The sequence below is a fragment of the Schistocerca americana genome, chromosome 1 (assembly GCF_021461395.2).
Source record: "Schistocerca americana isolate TAMUIC-IGC-003095 chromosome 1, iqSchAmer2.1, whole genome shotgun sequence".
NCBI lineage: Eukaryota > Metazoa > Arthropoda > Insecta > Orthoptera > Acrididae > Schistocerca > Schistocerca americana.
In genome coordinates this window covers 847,465,877-847,483,747 of record NC_060119.1, presented here as the reverse complement: position 1 = coordinate 847,483,747, position 17,871 = coordinate 847,465,877, and the positions used below count along the sequence as shown (strand labels likewise).

Sequence of the window (17,871 nt, the reverse complement as noted above, 5' to 3'; positions counted from 1 at the left end):
CTACCAGGACTACAGTGGGTCTGCTCTGTGATGACCTACCTACCAATACTCTTCAAAATTTCGACTGACTCTGCTGTGGGTTTGCTCTGTTGTGGCCCATTACCTGTCTGCATGTCAAGAGTCAGCATTGTCTTTTCGTTGGAAGGACAACACTACTCCTTCAAAACTGCATGGAAATCCACTACTTCTGTGTGCATTCTCTTTTACTGTTCAGACTTTGAAAAAAAAAGAAAAACACTGTAATTTTACTGTGATGAATCAGGACTGTCTTTATAGACTGTGAGAAAATTTTAGCTTTTGACCAACATTGTACCAATAAGTGTGTGCATTTGATATCTTTGTTATTGTAATTATGAAAAATTTTATCAAATTATTATTGGGTACTGCCCAGAACAATTTGTAAAATTTTTTGTGGGGAGCATGGGGGCTATGTAAGTAGGCTGTTTATGTTTTCTTATTGGTAACGCCACCTCTGTGTGAAAATCACTGGCTGTGCTGTGTGCAGTCTGTGTCTAGTTTGCATTGTTGTCTGCCATTGTAGTGTTGGGCAGTGGCAGCTGGATGTGAACAGCGCGTAGCGTTGCGCAGTTGGAGGTGAGCCGCCAGCAGTGGTGGATGTGGGGAGAGAGATGGCGGAGTTTTGAAATTTGTCATGAACTGCTATATTTATATATGATGATATCAAGGTAAATACATTGTTTGTTCTCTATTAATATCTTTCATTTGCTAACTATCCCTATCAGTAGTTAGTGCCTTCCATAGTTTGAATCTTTTATTTAGCTGGCAGTAGTGGCGCTCGCTGTATTGCAGTAGCTTGAGCAGCGAAGATTTTTGTGAGGTAAGTGATTTGTGAAAGGTATAGTTTAATGTTAGTCAGGGCCATTCTTTTGTAGGGAATTTTGAAAGTCAGATTGCGTTGCGCTAACAGAATATTGTGTGTCAGTTTAAGCACAGTCATGTATAATTGTTCAAAGGGGACGTTTCAAAGTGCTTTCTGAGAGAGACCAGATGATACAGTGGTTAGTTTATTTGACAGCTACACGATTATATGACGACGCTACTCATGAGTGACACAATTTATAATATTGCTTTTGTGGTGTATCTGTTTCATACCTTCACAGTTTTTCTGAATTCTTCTGGAAAGGAATACATGTTTTAGTAGTAACTTTTGTGGTATAGCTACAATGAGACAGCCTTTTCTGTAGCACAACAGTACGTTACAGTACAGTACTTACATTAATCACGGCAATAAGCGTAACAACTACGATATCTATACGCATAGCAATTCACTTTGTTTATTACGAGGTAAGTACATTGACTTCTACAGAACTTTGCTTACAGACGATGATAATTACAACACTTGGCACATTGTTTACCCTTAAGTAATGACAGAGATTATCTTACAATAAGACGCATAGTTTAGCGCTACAGTACACGTATTTGAGTGATTAATTTTGTACTTAAAACATTTATTTTTAAAGATTTTTGAATTACGATGATACAAAGGTTTTCTGTGATACATTTCATTCCATTGCTGTAATCCGTAACACCTGAGGGTATAATTACATTAATCCTCAGGGGGGTACACGCCTACTTGTGTACCATGTGTGTGGTGAGCGCTAGGAGCCCTAGCTAATATGGTATTCGCTTATACAACTTTACACATCGGCACCATATTTCTCTAACACAAAATTGCAAAGCTATCTGATCGTTTAACTGAGAGAGACAAACATTTTTTTTACTACATCAGTGACACATGCTTATGCAATTACACAGCTGGATAACTTCACACTTATGAAATTGTATTTTGTCTGTACTTTGTGAACTGTTCATATTTTTTCAGAACCATTCTGATACTATGAGAGCTTTGAATGATGTATTTGGTATGGGATCATGATTTTTAAAGTATGTTTGAGGTAGATGACACTACTGAAATGAGCAGAGATTTTTTTTTCTGTTTTGAAATTATTGCAGAAAACTATGACGTTTTTGAGATTTGACTGAAATGTTATGATATTATTACGATGATGATGTGTACTACGCTGTTGACGTATGTTTATGATCAATAAGCTGATGCTATATGAGGAATTTCATTATGCTATGTATTTATTATGATGAAATATTGAAGAAGTGTCAATGGATATGTATATGTGTAATAAGGTAAGGAATAATGAGTAGTGGTTAGGGACTCTGATTTGAGAAAAAGGATGTTGGAAACCAAGAATCGTACTTTAAGAGCTATGAAATGTGTGTACATGCGTGAATGTATCACAATGCCGGTGAAAATTTTTTGGACGCTGTTATGTTTATAGGATTTCGTTCCTACACATTTGTAACACAAATTCTCGACCTGTGAATTTTTTTTACATGAGACTGTTACTGTAGCACAAACTGCTGTGGTAAATATTTCGGTAAGAAAGCTAAGTGACCTTGACGTAATGCGTTATGGGCGCCCAGCTGTGCCAGTCGCCTGGAGAAAAAGGCATTAGAAAAAAACAGAGGCCATTAACCTCACTATTGACATTTCTTTGTAGAAAGCATTTCAAATAAGACACGCTCATACTTGAAACATATGATTGCAGTTTTGAGCTCATACTTTCTGATACTTACTGAAATGCTTATGAATTGATGGGAAATATTCTTCCATCTGCACACCTGATTATGACAAGTGTCTTTCTACGAGAGTTGAGAGAATTTCCACTGTCTTATGAAATGCCACATGGCTATTGCATTAAGGTTTTATGATTTGCTTTGTACATAGTTGCTTATTTCATTTGATATCTGGTTTCCAGCTGTGTTGCAGCATTGGTTTTATAAAATAAAATTAAATGCATTTGCTAATGTGAACACTTTCTTTCAACAGATCTATTAAATAATAATTTTATGATTCACATTCTTCGAAAAAGGAAAGAACAATAAGAAGTGACTAATAACAGTAACTGCAAACTTAATTTTCTTTTCAAGTACTTGGTAATTTTTTTTTTTTTTTTTTGTTGAATAAGTTGTTGTGGTGCACCACTTTAATGACATAGACATTAAGATATGAATAGACATTTCCCTTATCTGCATTGTTGTCTTTAGTGTACAATTTTTTCTGCTTGAGCTATGTCATATTTAGGTATAAGTTATTGCATTTGCTGCTGCTGTTTGCCAGGCATAGTGCTACTGAATTTCACTTTGTAGTACTCTGTTAAGCCAGTTTTACTACTGATTTATTTTTGTTGTTGCTGCACATTGGCTCATATTAGTTGTAATGTTGCATTTGCTTTGCTAATTTATATTTATTGCTTCTAGTTTTGCCAGTTTGCATTTTTTTGTCATTGCTGTTTGTGTTAACTGTTTTGTGCTGCTGCATTGCCTTGTCCCTTAGTTTATACATCTGAGCTCAGTAGATTTAAGTTAGCTTAAGAGGCGGTAGGCTATATAAGAGCATGAGTTGCAATGAATTGGAAGAAATGCATTGAGAAGTTATACGAAAAATGTATTTTTTTAAAAAAAAAAGGGTACTGTACAATGAAGAATAATTATTTTGGAAGAGGATATGAATAGATTACAGAAAGTAGGTATAGATAGGACTTTTTGGGAATAATGATGAACGAAGGGAGATCTCCAAGAAGTAAAGAAAGTTTTGTTCGCAAAATACTGCAGTAAAACAAACCCTGTCCTTTCCTTTTGTGTTATTCCGCTATGTGTTTGTGTACCCTTGAATATTTATGTTCTTCCTGTCTTTATGTATTTATCTGATAAGAGTTATGTTGTAGAATTTTTCCAATAATGTGTTATTTACTTTGTAAAGATGTTTAGACATTATTTATTCTGTTCTGTTCTAATGCTCATGTGTGAAATTAATTTTCGAAAACTATTCCATTATATTATTTATTTATGGATGTCATAATTCCTGTAACACTGATGTACATGTTTATTTCTATTCTTTTGTAAAGCCTGTATTACTACAAATGTCATCTGTATTATTATGTTTTTAATGATGTTTTCTATACCCTTGTAATTGTATTCTCATGTTATAAAATTGTAATTGACACCAGTTCATCAAATTAAGTAACTTGTAAGCATTCATTTCAATGCACACATTTCTGTTGGCTACAATATGTGAGAAGTTGGGACTGTTAGTGTTTGCACATGTGTTAATAATTCAGCAAGGGACTGGTTAACAGCATTGCTGGTTCTAAGGCCAATTCGAAAAATTTTGTGAGTGCACAAGTGGTGGTTTGTGGACTTGCTATATTGTCCGTAAGACACTTCGATGGTGACTGTGCACCTGCACAGTCGCAACAGATGGCTGCTGGCCATGTCTACAAGGACTGCAGTGGGTCTGTACATTTGATGACCCACCAATACCATACTCTCTACCAGGACTACAGTGGGTCTGCTCTGTGATGACCCACCTACCAATATCCTTCAAAACTTCGACTGACTCTGTTGTGGGTTTCCTCTGTTGTGGCCCATTACCTGACTGCATGTCAAGAGTCAGCATTGTCTTTCCATTGGAAGGACAACAATACTTCTTCAAGACTGCATGGAAATCCATTACTTCCGTGTGCATTTTCTTTTTCTGATCAGACTTTGTGCAATGCAATCACAATTTTGATAAATGATCAGGACTGTCTTTATGAGAACAATTTTTGCTTTTGACCAACAGTGCATCAATAAGTGTGTGCATTTGATATCTTTGTTATTATAATTATGAAAAATTTTATGAAATCATTATTGGCCACTGCCCAAAACAATTTTTTGTGGGGAGCATGGGGGCTATGTAAGTAGGCTGTTCAGGTTTTTATGTTGGTAACGCCACGTAGCGCTCTATATGAAAATTACTGGCTGTGCTGTGTGCAGTCTGTGGCTGGTTGGCATTGTTGGAATATTCGCTGTTGTAGTGTTGGGCAATTGGATGTGAACAGCACGTAGCGTTGCGCAGTTGGAGGTGAGCTGTCAGCAGTGGTGGATGTGGGGAGAGAGATGGCGGAGTTTTGAGAGCAGATGATCCGGATGTGTGTCCATCAGAGACCGTAAATTTGTAAGATTGGATGTCATGAACTGACATGTATATTACGACTTTTGAACACTATTAAGGTAAATACATTATTTGTTCTCCATCAAAACCTTTCATTTGCTAAGTATGCCTATCAGTAGTTAGAATCTTTTATTTAGCTGGCAGTATTGGCGCTCGCTGTATTGCAGTAGTTCGAGTAACGAAGATTTTTGTGAGGTAATTGATTCATGAAAGGTATAGGTTATTGTTAGTCAGGGCCATTCTTTTGGAGGGATTATTAAGTCAGATTGCGTTGCGCTAAAAATATTGTGTGTCAGTTTAGTGTTGATCAGGATAAGTAATGAGAGAAATGTCCGAGTACGTTTAGTTCTGCTCAGCTATTTGAAAATCAAATATCGTAACGGGTATCCAAGCACAGTAATTCATCAATTTTTCTAAGGGGATGTTTCAATACGAGTGATATAACAAGGTTTAGCCAGCATAAAAGTGATATTTTTCTATATTTTTATGCCCAGGTTTCATGTTCTGGACAAATAAAAGTGGTCCGGACATTTCTACATCTACATGGTTACTCTGCAATTCACACTTAAGTGCCTGGCAGAGGGTTCATCGGACCATTTTCATACTACTACTCTACCATTTCACTCTCGAGTGGCGCGTGGGAAAAAAGAGCACCTAAATCTTTCCGTTCGAGCTCTGATTTCTCTTATTTTATTATGATGATCATTTCTCCCTACGTTTGTGGGTGTCAACAAAATTTTTGCACATTCGGAAGAGAAATTTGGTGATTGAAATTTTGTAAATAGATCTCGCCGCAAACAAAATCGCCTTTGTTTCAGTGACTGACACCCCAACCTCCGTATCATATGAGTGACATTCTCACCCCTAATGCACGATAACACGAAACGGGCTGCTCTTCTTTGCACTTTTTCGATACCATCCGTCAATCCTACCTGGTAAGGATCCCACACCGTGCAGCAGTATTCCAGGAGAGGACGAACAAGTGTAATGGAGGCTGTCTCTTTAGTGGGTTTGTCGCATTTTCTAAGTGTTCTGCCAACAAAGCGCAGTCTTTGTTTCGCCTTCCCCACAATATTATCAATGTGGTCTTTCCAATTTAAGTTGCTCGTAATTGTAATTCCTAGGTATTTAGTCGAATTGACAGGCCTTAGATTTGTGTGATTTATCGTATATCCAAAATTTATCAGATTTCTTTTAGTACCCATGTTGATGACGTCGCACTTTTCTTTGTTTAGTGCCAACTGCCACTTTTCGCACCATACAGAAATTCTCTCTGGATCATTTTGTAATTGGAATTAATCGTCTGATGATTTTACTAGATGGTAAATTACAGTATCATCTGCAAACAATTTAAGGGGGCTGCTCAGATTGTCACCTAGATCATTTATGTCAATCAGGAAGAGCAGAGGACCTATGACACTACCTTGCGGAACGCCAGATATCACTTCTGTTATACTCTATGATTTACCGTTTATCACTACGAACTGTGGTCTCCCTGAGAAGAAATCATGAATACAGCCACACAACTGAGACGATACTCCACATGCACGCAATTTGATTAACAGTCGCTTGTCAGGAACGGTATCAAAAGCCTTCTGGAAACCTAGGAATATGGAATCGATATGAGATCCCTTGTCGACAGCACTCATTACTTCATGGAAATAAAGAGCTAGCTGTGTTGCACAAGAACGATATTTTCTGAATCCGCGTTGGTTATGTGTCAATAAGTCATTTTCTTCAAGATGATTCATAATGTCCAAGTACAGTATATGCTCCAAAATCCTACTGCATATTGAGGTCAGTGATATGAGTCTGTAATTCAATAGGTTACTCTTATTTCCTTTCTTGAATATTGGTGTGACCTGTGTTACTTTCCAGTATTTAGCAACAGACCTTTCGTCAAGTAAGCGGTTGTATATGATTGCTAAGAAAGGCGCTATTGTGTCTGCATACTCTGAAAGTAACCTGACTGGTATACCATCTGGACCGGAAGACTTGTTTCGCAACACCTAAGATATCTAATTTTATGTCACTCATGCTAACAGCTAATTCTGTAATATTTACGTCATCTTCTTTCGCGAAGGAATTGCGGAAATTCCATCGCTATCGCGCAGTGACAGTATAGACTGTTTTTTTGCCACTGGTGTACTTTACATACGAACATAATCTCTTTGGGTTTTCTATCATATTTGAAGACAATGTATCATTGTGGAAACTATTAAAAGCATCTCGAATTGATGTCCGCACTGAATTTCGAGCCTCCGTGAAACTTAGTCAGTCTTTTGGATTTTGCATTCTTATGAATTTCGCATGCTTTTATCGTTGCTTGTGCAACAGTGTTCTGACGTGTTTTGTATACCATGGTGGATCAGTCCCGTCTCCTATTAACTTATGAGGTATTAATCTATCTATTGCTGTCGATACTGTATCTTTGAATTTGAGCCATATCTGGTCTTCACATAATTAGCTTGGAAGGAATGGAGACTCTCTCGTAGGAAGGCATCAAGCGAATTGTTATTCGCTGTTTTAAATAGATATATTTTACGTTTATTTATAGTGGTTTTCGTTGATATGGTTTTCAGCCTCACTACAATGACCTTGTGTTCACTAATCCCTGTATCCGTCATGACGCTCCCTATTAGAATAGGATTATTTGTGGCTAAGAGGTCAAGTGTGTTTTCGCAACCATTTACAATTCCAAACGGTTTGTGGCAGCATTATCGGAGGAGGAGAACACCTACAGTTACTTCCAACATAATGAAGCAAATGCCCATACAGCCAGCCGAACCCTGTAGTATATTTACACAATCTTCACACTTGAAGGAGTTGTTTGCAGAGGTCAGTCTGGTCGCGGCCCTAACTGGCCACCCAGGTCATCTGATCTGTCAGTGTGCGCTTACTCTATTCTCCAGGCCATTTTTATCTGCTCCACCTGGGGCGAAAAGAGTCAGGGGTTAGCAATTTGCACATACACTGAGGTGACAACATGGGATGGCAATAATAGACTCTGCACACAGAATGGTAGTTGGACCTAGACGCGTGACATTCCGTTCCGGAATTCGTTAGGGAATTCAATATTCCGAGACCCACATTGTCAAGAATATGCCGAGAATACCAAATTTGAGGCATTACCTCTCACCTCGAACAACGCAGTGGCGACGGCCTTCACGTAACGACTGAGAGCAGTTACGTTTGCTTAAGAGTTGTCATGTGCTAACAGACCAGCAACCCTGAGTGAAATAACCGCAGAAATCAATGGGAGACGTTCGGTGAATATATCTGATAGGACAGTGTGGCGAAATTTGGTGTTAATGGGCTATAGCAGCAGATGACTGACGCCAGTACTTTTGCTAACGGCACGACATCGCCTACAGTACCTCTCCCGGCCTCGTGACCATATCGGTTGGATCCTAGACGACTGGAAAACCGTGTAGTGGTCAGATGAGTCCCCCATTTCAGATGGTAAGAACTGATAGTAGGGTTCGATTATGGTACAGACTCCACGAAGCCATAGATCCTAGTTGTCAACAAGGCACTGGGCAAGCTGGTGGTGGCTCCATAATGGTGTGGGGTGTGTTTATACTGAATGGACCGGGTCCTCCAGACCACAAGAACCCATCATTGACTGGAAATGTTTATTTTCAGTTACTTGAAGACTATTTTCAGCCATTCGTGGACTTCATGTTCCCAAACAACCATGGAATTTTTGTGGCTGACAATGCGCCATGACATAGCATCACAACTGTTCACGATTTGTTTGAAGAACTATCCTGACATTTCGATCGACAAATATGGCTACGCGCATCGCCCGACATCAATCCTATCGAGCATTTATGGCACATAATCGAGAGGTCAGTTCTTGCACAAAACCTTGCACCGGCAACACTTTCGCAATTACGGACAGCTATGGAGCCAACATGGCGCAGTATCTCTGCAAAGGACTTAAAGGACTTGTTGAGTCCATGCCATGTCGAGCTGCTGCTTGGAAAAAAGATGTCCAACACAATATTAGGAGGTATCCCATGACTTTTGTCACTTCATTGTATGTATGAATGTATTTTGTGTGTGTTATGAGTGTGTGCGTGTGTATAGGTCGACTGAAAATGGTGATGTGATTAAAACTGCCTTCGACAAGTAAATTGGAGAGTGCAGTTGCTTTTGGCGGAATACAATGACTTTTTTAGATATAGTTTGCATACTGATCAAGCACAATATTTTATTAGTGACGGTATCATATTTTGATTTCCCCCGCACTGAATTGTGGAATATAACTTGTTGTAACCATAACAGTTTTTCGTGTGAATTTTTCTTGTGATATAGGGTAGCTTGATGCCCCCCCCCCCCTCCCCCACGCCCAGGCAGCAAAACCATCTAACTGCTGAGGAATGTAAAAAAGTATGTGTTTCAAAATAAATGAATCATCTGCGCAGTAGAACGACGCGTTTTTGCACCGTGAATTTGAGTCAAAGCTAAACTGTAGATCTCCACACCATTGGTTTGATTTTGAGGATACAGTTAGAAAACTAAGTACATTTTATTTAAATCCAGCCATGTCATATGGATGTACAGCTGTGTGACACATACGTAAACTGCTGCAGCAAACGTCGTTCTTCATTACACATATTCAAACAGTTCGTTAATTGATATAAGCGAATATGTTTTTCTCTTTATTCAAGCGGCGGAAAACTGAAGATACGTTGTTATAGCATGTTGAAGAACTCTATCAAATACTGTTACACATACTTCGCATTTTTACTGAAACAGCCGTATTACGATTCGAAAAGCAAAAGACACTTTACGACTTATTAAACTGAAACTATTGACTGTCGTATTAAATAGTCGTTAATTATCATCATCTATCTACTAACAGTTGCTTCCTTCATCAATTCATATAATTAAACTGCACCTATAGATCTGACCTAAATGTTCATTTGTAACAGCTAAATATACCGTGAAGATGGCTAAATTATAATGCTTCCGGACACTTGAGGAAGTGAGACATTGCGATGGTCGAGTATGTAAAGTTCCGGATGAATGTCGGAGTAAACCTCCCATTACGTCGTTTGCTTCCTGGGAGTCTGCGTCATTTCGGCCTCACTACCGTGAATCTTAGAGAGACGCGAGCAAGGAAGGCTCACCGGACTTTTCTTCAGAGCCTATCTGCGGCACGTTTGGAGGAAACTGCGGTTGCAAAACTGTCAGCGACCGCAAGATAGGAAGAGCTGCGCAATCGGCGGCGCGCAGGCCCGCCTTATCGGCGTGCACCGGCCGCCTCCTGCCACTTCCGGCCGCCGCACATACGCTGCAGTGGCCGGACACGTCACTGTAGCTGGGGCTCCACCATCCGCTTGGGTATGCGAAACTGTGGAAACGTCTCGATGGTTCTTCATTCTCCGTATCACTGCCCACAAGATACTCAAGCGGGCAGGAAACAATCGCTGTTACATCAAAAAATACCTAAACGACATTTCTCATACATTGCAAGTATGAAGCGTGCCTTTGCCTTTCGCGGGGCACTGATCTATGGATTTATCATCCGAGTACACCTAATGATCCAACCAAAAATTTCAGTCTGCGGACCGCATATTCAGCTCATCCAAACAATGAAATGGCACAACGAGAAAATTCGAGAGATTAGAGCTAATACAGAGGCTTGCCAGCTTGCATTTTCCCCACGCGCCGTCAGCGAATGAAACAGGAATGGGGGATCAGTTAGTGGTACCAGAAGAGGTGCCAGAATTACCCTCCGCCTCACACCTTTACGTGGCTTGCGGAGTATGATTCGTCTTATAACATAAACTGTTACGTTTCATAGATACATCAGAACGTCAGTTTTTCGTAGTAAAATCCGAGGTACGATCAAAAAGTTTCCGTTTGAGGGTGTTGCTGCAGCACATATGCATCACAGCGCGACTCCGACGCGGATATATAAGCACCCACACATAGGCAAGTGATAAGCGCAGCATTAATGTCCGTATGACTTGCGTAAGGGTAAGGAGAACTATGGTCACGTTATTACCAAATGGCTCCAAGAAGAACCAGGGTGTTGCTACTCATTTCTTAGCTGCCAAACGGCAAACAACGGTAGACATCCATCGGAGAGTGAAGAATGTTATAACAAATCATTTAAGTGTACGACGCCTTCTGTAGGGTGATGTTTAAAATTATGAGATTCGTCCTAACAAAGTCTAAAAGATCCCAAATGAGAAACAAAACCAAATATGAATATTTTAACCTTTAATTATATAGAATATACACTACTGGCCACTAAAATTGCTACACCAAGAAGAAAGGCAGATAATAAACGGGTATTCATTGGGCAAATATATTATACTAGAACTGACATGTGATTACATTATCAAGCAGTTTGGGTGCGTAAGTCCGGAGAAGTCAGTACCCAGAACAACCACCTCTGGCCTTAATAACGGCCTTGATACGCCTGGGCATTGAGTCAAACAGAGCTTGGATGGCGTGTACAGGTACAACTGCCCATGCAACTTCAACATGATACCACAGTTCATCAAGACTAGTGCCTGTCGTATTGTGACGAGCCAGTTGCTCGGCCACCAATGACCAGACGTTTTCAATTCGTGAGATATCTGGAGAATATGCTGGCGAGGGCAGCAGTCGAACATTTTCTGTATCCAGAAATGCCCGTACAGGACCTGCAACATGCGGTCGTGCATTATCCTGCTGAACTGTAGGGTTTCCAGGTATCGAATGGGAGGTAGAACCACGGGTCGTAACACATCTGAAATGTAACGTCCACTGTTCAAAGTGCCGTCAATGCGAACAAAAGGTGACCGAGACGTGTAACCAATGGCACCCCATACCATCACGCCGGGTGATACGCCAGTATGGCGATGACGTATACACGCTTCCAATGTGCGTTCACCACGATGTTGCCAAACACGGATGCGACCATCATGATGCTGTAAACAAAACCTGGATTCATCCGAAAAAATGACGTTTTGCCATTCGTGCACCCAGGTTTGTCGTTGAGTACACCATCGCAGGCGCTCCTGTCTGTGATGCAGCGTCGAGGATAACCGCAGACATGGTCTCCTCTCCGAGCTGATAGTCCATGCTGCTGCAAACGTCGTCGAACTGTTCGTGCAGATGGTTGTTGTCTTGCAAACGTTCCCATCTGTTGACTCGGGAATCGAGACGTGGCTGCACAATCCGTTACAGCCATGCAGATAAGATGCATGTCATCTCGACCGCTAGCGATACGAGGCCGTTGGGATCCAGCACGGTGTTCTGTATTACCCTCCTGAACCCACCGATTCCATATTCTGGTAACATTCATTGGATCTCGACCAACACGAGCAGCAATGTCGCGATACGATAAACCGCAACCGCGATAGGCTACAATCCGACCTTTAACGAAGTCGGAAACGTGATGGTACGCATTTCTCTTCCTTACACGAGGCATCACAACAACGTTTCACCAGGCAACTGCTGTTTGTGTATGAGAAATCGATTGGAAACTTTCCTCATGTCAGCACGTTATAGGTGTCGCCACCGGCGTCAACCTTGTGTGAATGCTCTGAAAAGCTAATCATTTGCATATCACAGCACCTTCTTCCTGTTGGTTAAATTTCGCGTCTGTAGCACGTCATCTTCGTGGTGTAGCAATTTTAATAGCCAGTAGTGTATTATAGAAGGACTGTAAGGAAGAACGAGGGGATTATTTTGTGATGGTAAGTGGTGAAGTGGTGAGAAGGAAGTGTGTTGTGGCCGGGGCTGTGGTGGCGGCACCTGCTGGTCGGTGGTGAGGGTGACGCTCTGCCCCTCGACGAGCAGCAGCTCCGCCGTGGCGCCGCCCTGCAGCAGCCCCGTGCGGATCTCCGGGCCGCGCGTGTCCAGCGCGATGGCCACCGGCCAGTCTGCGCCGATCGCGTGGCTGTAGCGGTCCACCGCCTCGCGCACCAGCCGCACCTGTGCAGCGGATGCCAGCGCTGCACTCGATCTGCGCACTCTTACAGCTTATGTCTGTGTCTGAAATGACAATATGAGGGTGGACCCAGCAGCGGAAACAAATATTAACAGTTTACGCTAATAAATTAACATAAACACAACAGAAACAGTACCAATACAGTGGTATTGACGGTTGAGTAATTTGTTAACGGTTTCCTCCTTTTTTATTGTAGTTTTCTTAGTGCTAGAGAATAATATAGTAGCAGCAATTTTGTAGAATTACAATTATTTTCTAAATGTTTATAAGTACCATAAAGAAACAAATAATACATATATTGGGTGTCTCTCCTAAGGATCGTGAGGTCATTTTCTCCTGTGTTTTGGCAGAGTTTTGGAATTTCTTTCTTGCAGTGTGTAGATGTAGTCAGCCCAAACAAATCTGCTCATCAAGTCCTTCATGCGATGCCCAGCGTCGGTGGAAAATGTAGGTTTTGTTTCCCGTTATAAAGAAAAAGATTTTTAAAGTGGAAGTTTACGTGTGCATCCGATAGAGCGGTCCCAAATTAGTCTAACGCCTTAGTGAAATGCATACATTTGATTGTTGTTTGTACTGTCGGAATGTCCGACAGAACAGACATCACTTAAACACATAAATTTCAGTAATAGGGCGAGTGCTCCTTAACGTTTGTTTCATTGCGGATGCGATACCATCAAAATGGCTCTGAGCACTATGGGACTTAACTTCTAAGGTCATCAGTCCCCTAGAACTTAGAACTACTTAATCCTAACTAACCTAAGGACATCACACACATCCATGCCCGAGGCAAGATTGCGCTACTATCGTCCGAACTCGTAAGAGAATTAATAATTTGTGAGCAGGGGGTTAACGGACGAGGAACGCTGCATTGCAGCATGGGGTGAGATGATGAGTTGATCACGAGACCGTGTCCAGATGACCGAAGCGGTTAAGGCAACGACTCATGAGAGGTGGAGAATACGGTTTCGAGTCCCGGTCCGGCAGGAATTTTCAATTCTCGCGTTGCATTACCACAGTGCCCGGTGCGGCTGGAAGTCCCGAAATCCCACCCATCCCTTCCCCTTCTTACCCCATCTCTATTTCACAAAAAATAGCTCGTTAGTTGTTTTATCAACATGTATTAACACGAACAATTAACTTCGTAGAGTAATCAATACGGCAGCAGCGAATGAGCAGTGTTTCTGCGTGGCGTGGGGCATAGCGGTGCTGTCCTGCTCGATTACGGGTTATTCTTCGTGTTTTACTTTCCCTATTAATGCAAATCCACTAGACAAATTTGGGACGACTCTGTCGAGTGGGCAAGTAAAATTCCGCTTTAAAAACCATTTTGTTTGCAACGTGAAACAAATGATGCTTTCTGTCGACGTTGGGCGTAGCATGAAAGACACGATGAGTACTATTTGTTTGGGCTGAGTCCAATTACTCGTTGTAAAAAAAGAAATTGCAAATATCTGCTAAACACCAGAGAAAACTCGCCTGACGACTCTTACGAGAGACATCCTGTATTTATTATTACCGATAAAAATTTGACTGTATAGTCTACGTTACCTTTCTAGGTAACAGGCTGCAATATGAAAAACAAATAAATAAAAGAAATATTGCATACTTTAAACGTTGGAGAAAGATTAACGTTAAATATACACAGATGTCAAATACAAACATGCCTCATAGCAACACGTCCTCATAAGGACACTGTGCTTCAGCGTATTAACCAGTATGAATAACGTTGTTCAATTATTCGACAAACCTAATTTTCTGATGTTGGATATAAGCTTCACTTATTGAATTTTTCCTCCAATCTGGTTAACATAAACTTTAATTAAAAAATCGAAAACGAAAAATTTTCGCATATATATTTATGTGTACTCTTTCTTGTTCTCATGTGAGGTATCCGTCCCGCAACGTTTCTTCAACTGTTTCCATTACACCTTTTAAATACAAAGCACATATTCACTGAGAAAATGTTTTCGTTTTTAAAAATTGGTGGACACATTCTTCAGTATACCGAGGTATTAGAATAAGGTCGAGCAAAAAATAAAATCAACAAGTTAGTAACTAAATAAATAGGGGAGAATAATGTGCATTGTTAATAGGTAATGGTTATAAAATCTCAGGGAAGCCTTACCATATATGGAGTCGTAGACATAAAATGAATGAATATATTTAAAATGTGATTTCATTAATTCTAGGTAATTTTGAAGCCGTGGATCAAATCTTTACAAAACCGAAGTATACCAGGCAATTAGGTACTAAGTTCAGCAATCTCTGAATAAAGAAGTAATATATATTTGCTGCAGTAGTAGAACTCAAAGCCTTCATGGTATTACTTTCGTTACTGTAACTAAAACCAGACAGATGAAGTGTTATTGATAAAATTGTCCTTGGAACCAGTAACTCCCACAAACCCAAAGTTTCAGTAATATTTGGAAAATGTATAAACAAATCACAGTGGTCAATCGTATGTGTTAGTGGACTCTACAATTGAAAAGAGAACCAAAATACGTTTCTGTAAAGAAAACATAAATAATTGTTTAAATAATATTTAACGGCAGTCTGTTGTCATTCATCATGAGCACGCGTGTACGAGAATGCTGGTTCATTTATTTATGAACCAACTATTGCTTATATTTAGTTAAATGAGCTGAATGTAACAGAATGTTTATCACATTTCTCTATTTAAATGTTGTTGTAATGTATTACTGTAGTCCAGGAACTGGTCATGTTGAGTAAGATGAAGTCTTAAGCATTCAGCAATTTATCTGGGGAACTATAAATAAAAGTAATTCATTTTAAACAAAATGTCAACTTTTCTTAAATATTCTTAAATGACGTTTGCAACAAAAATTTTAATCCAGACACATATGGTAACCGTAATAACAGCATTGACACTTATTTACTCTTTATCGCAATAAAATGTGATTTATGCGGCAAAAGAAATTAGTGCCCATAAATGTGAATTAACATACTTTGCAGGTGCAATACCTGCTTTCATGTTTGAATTCAGTTAACTGTGCCTCACTCAGGAACATAGACTACTTAATTCACTAATTAAAAATGGCATTCAGCATGTCATATGGATATACGGTTTTTAAGGTTTCGTAGCATTTATTACATTCAACTTACAATTATAAATAGCACATCAAATGAAAGAGAAACTCAGAAAGTTTCGTTTGTACAGCTCTGAGCAAAGGGAACGGTATGGAGCGACCAAGAGTGACTGAAGAACGTGTTAAAGGAGTGAGAATCTTTCACGCGTAGCCCCAAGAAATCAGTTCACAAGGCTAGTCGTGAGTTAGCAGTTCCAGTGACCTCTGTGTGGAGACTTTCAAGGAGACGCTTACAACTACGTCCTTATCGTTTGCAGCTGTTACAAGTTCTAAAGCCTGCAGACTACGCTTTACGTGCCAACTTTGCAAAAGAAGTGTTGCTGCAAGACGATGAAGATTTTCTGGATCGTGTCGTTTTCAGTGATGAATCGACATTTCACCGAAGCTGAAATGTGGGCGCACATATTGTGAACTGAATGTTTCGTGTGCCATATCCCGGCGAAAAGTTTATGGACCTTTCCTTTCCAGTGAAGCGACTGTAACTGGTGTTTCTTACCTCCTCAACTGGAAGAAGCTGAACAAGAGAAACTTTTTTGGCCGTAAGATGGTGCGCCACCTCACTGGCATAACTCAGTGCGCGATTGGTTATACGACGCTGTACCCGACCATTGGACTGGCCTTTCACAGACGGTCTGACGCGATGCAATTTATACCTTCTGGGTTCATAAAGGATCGTGCGCATGTGTCTCCTCTACCAGTTAATCTACACAACTGCAGAAACAGCATTGTTCTAACAATTATTCCAGACACACTGATCAAGGTTGGGAAGGAACTCGCCTATCAGCTCGATATTTGACGAATGTACTCACGATGAACACTTCAAGAAAAACTGTTTGAGTTGGTTTTTCATTTGCCGCATTATTTAAAACTGTAAATTGGATGTAATAAATGCTACAAGGCCTTAAAACCCGTATATTCATTTTGAAACACCCTGTATTAAACGTATTATTTTCTACCCTTTAGAGACGAACGCTCAGAGGTGTAAATATGCGATTTGGATTTTAATCAGGTCATCAATATTACGTTGCCTTGAGTTTGGCGCGTTATTCATCTGTGATATTTGTGAGCAAAGGAAAAGCCAACGTTTTCGGGGCATAGGGGTTAGGGTTGTTCACATCCATCTCTACCCAGGAGTTAGCCCTCCAAAATCCGCATGAATTTCGCTATAAGGCAGATTCATGATACCTACTCCATCTTGTGGTTGGCAACAATTAGACTCGTTTAGCGAATACGTCAGGTATTCTCCCACTTGCATGAAGTTAAATGTAACGCGGTAGTATTTTGCCTTTATGCATGTAATATTATACCAGTTCGTTTGCGTATTTTATTCGATATGAGACCGCGATTGACAGTGGGTGATCAGATAACTGATCCTTCTTTTGGTTGATACTGTATAGCATCACGCACTAATATTTTTCTGTAGTGTTACACGCCTGAAATTAATTTGAGCTGAACTCTGACTATAGGGAATGGTGACGGTTACCCGTTCCTGAGAAGGATGTGATCAGCAGCACAAAGGCCGTTTGGAAATGTAGACGTGTCATCTTCGACCGAGAGATATGTGTTACTGCTCTATAAAAAACAGTGTGGATGCAGCGGCTTATAGCCCTACGGGCGACCCCTGTGGCGGGACCAGTGAATTGAGGCTAAACGCACTCTTGCAGCTAAAAAAAAAAAACAGCCAGAGTCCAACAGTGTTGGAGAGTGATAACACCTTTAATACGGAGGAATGCCTAACGGCGAGCGATGTTTCCCGCCAAAAAGCAGAGAAGTGAATT

General features: G+C 40.4%; 1 protein-coding gene across 1 annotated transcript in view; it reads right to left on the bottom strand.

Moving 5' to 3' along the window:
* The window catches only part of LOC124594581 (pyruvate kinase-like), a 96,292-nt gene that overhangs the window by 67,572 nt on the left and 10,849 nt on the right, over nt 1–17,871 (bottom strand). The window contains exon 2 of the mRNA XM_047132955.1: nt 12,791–12,970. Coding sequence (XP_046988911.1) covers nt 12,791–12,970 — 180 coding nt within the window. The remainder of the gene's footprint in view (nt 1–12,790; nt 12,971–17,871) is intronic.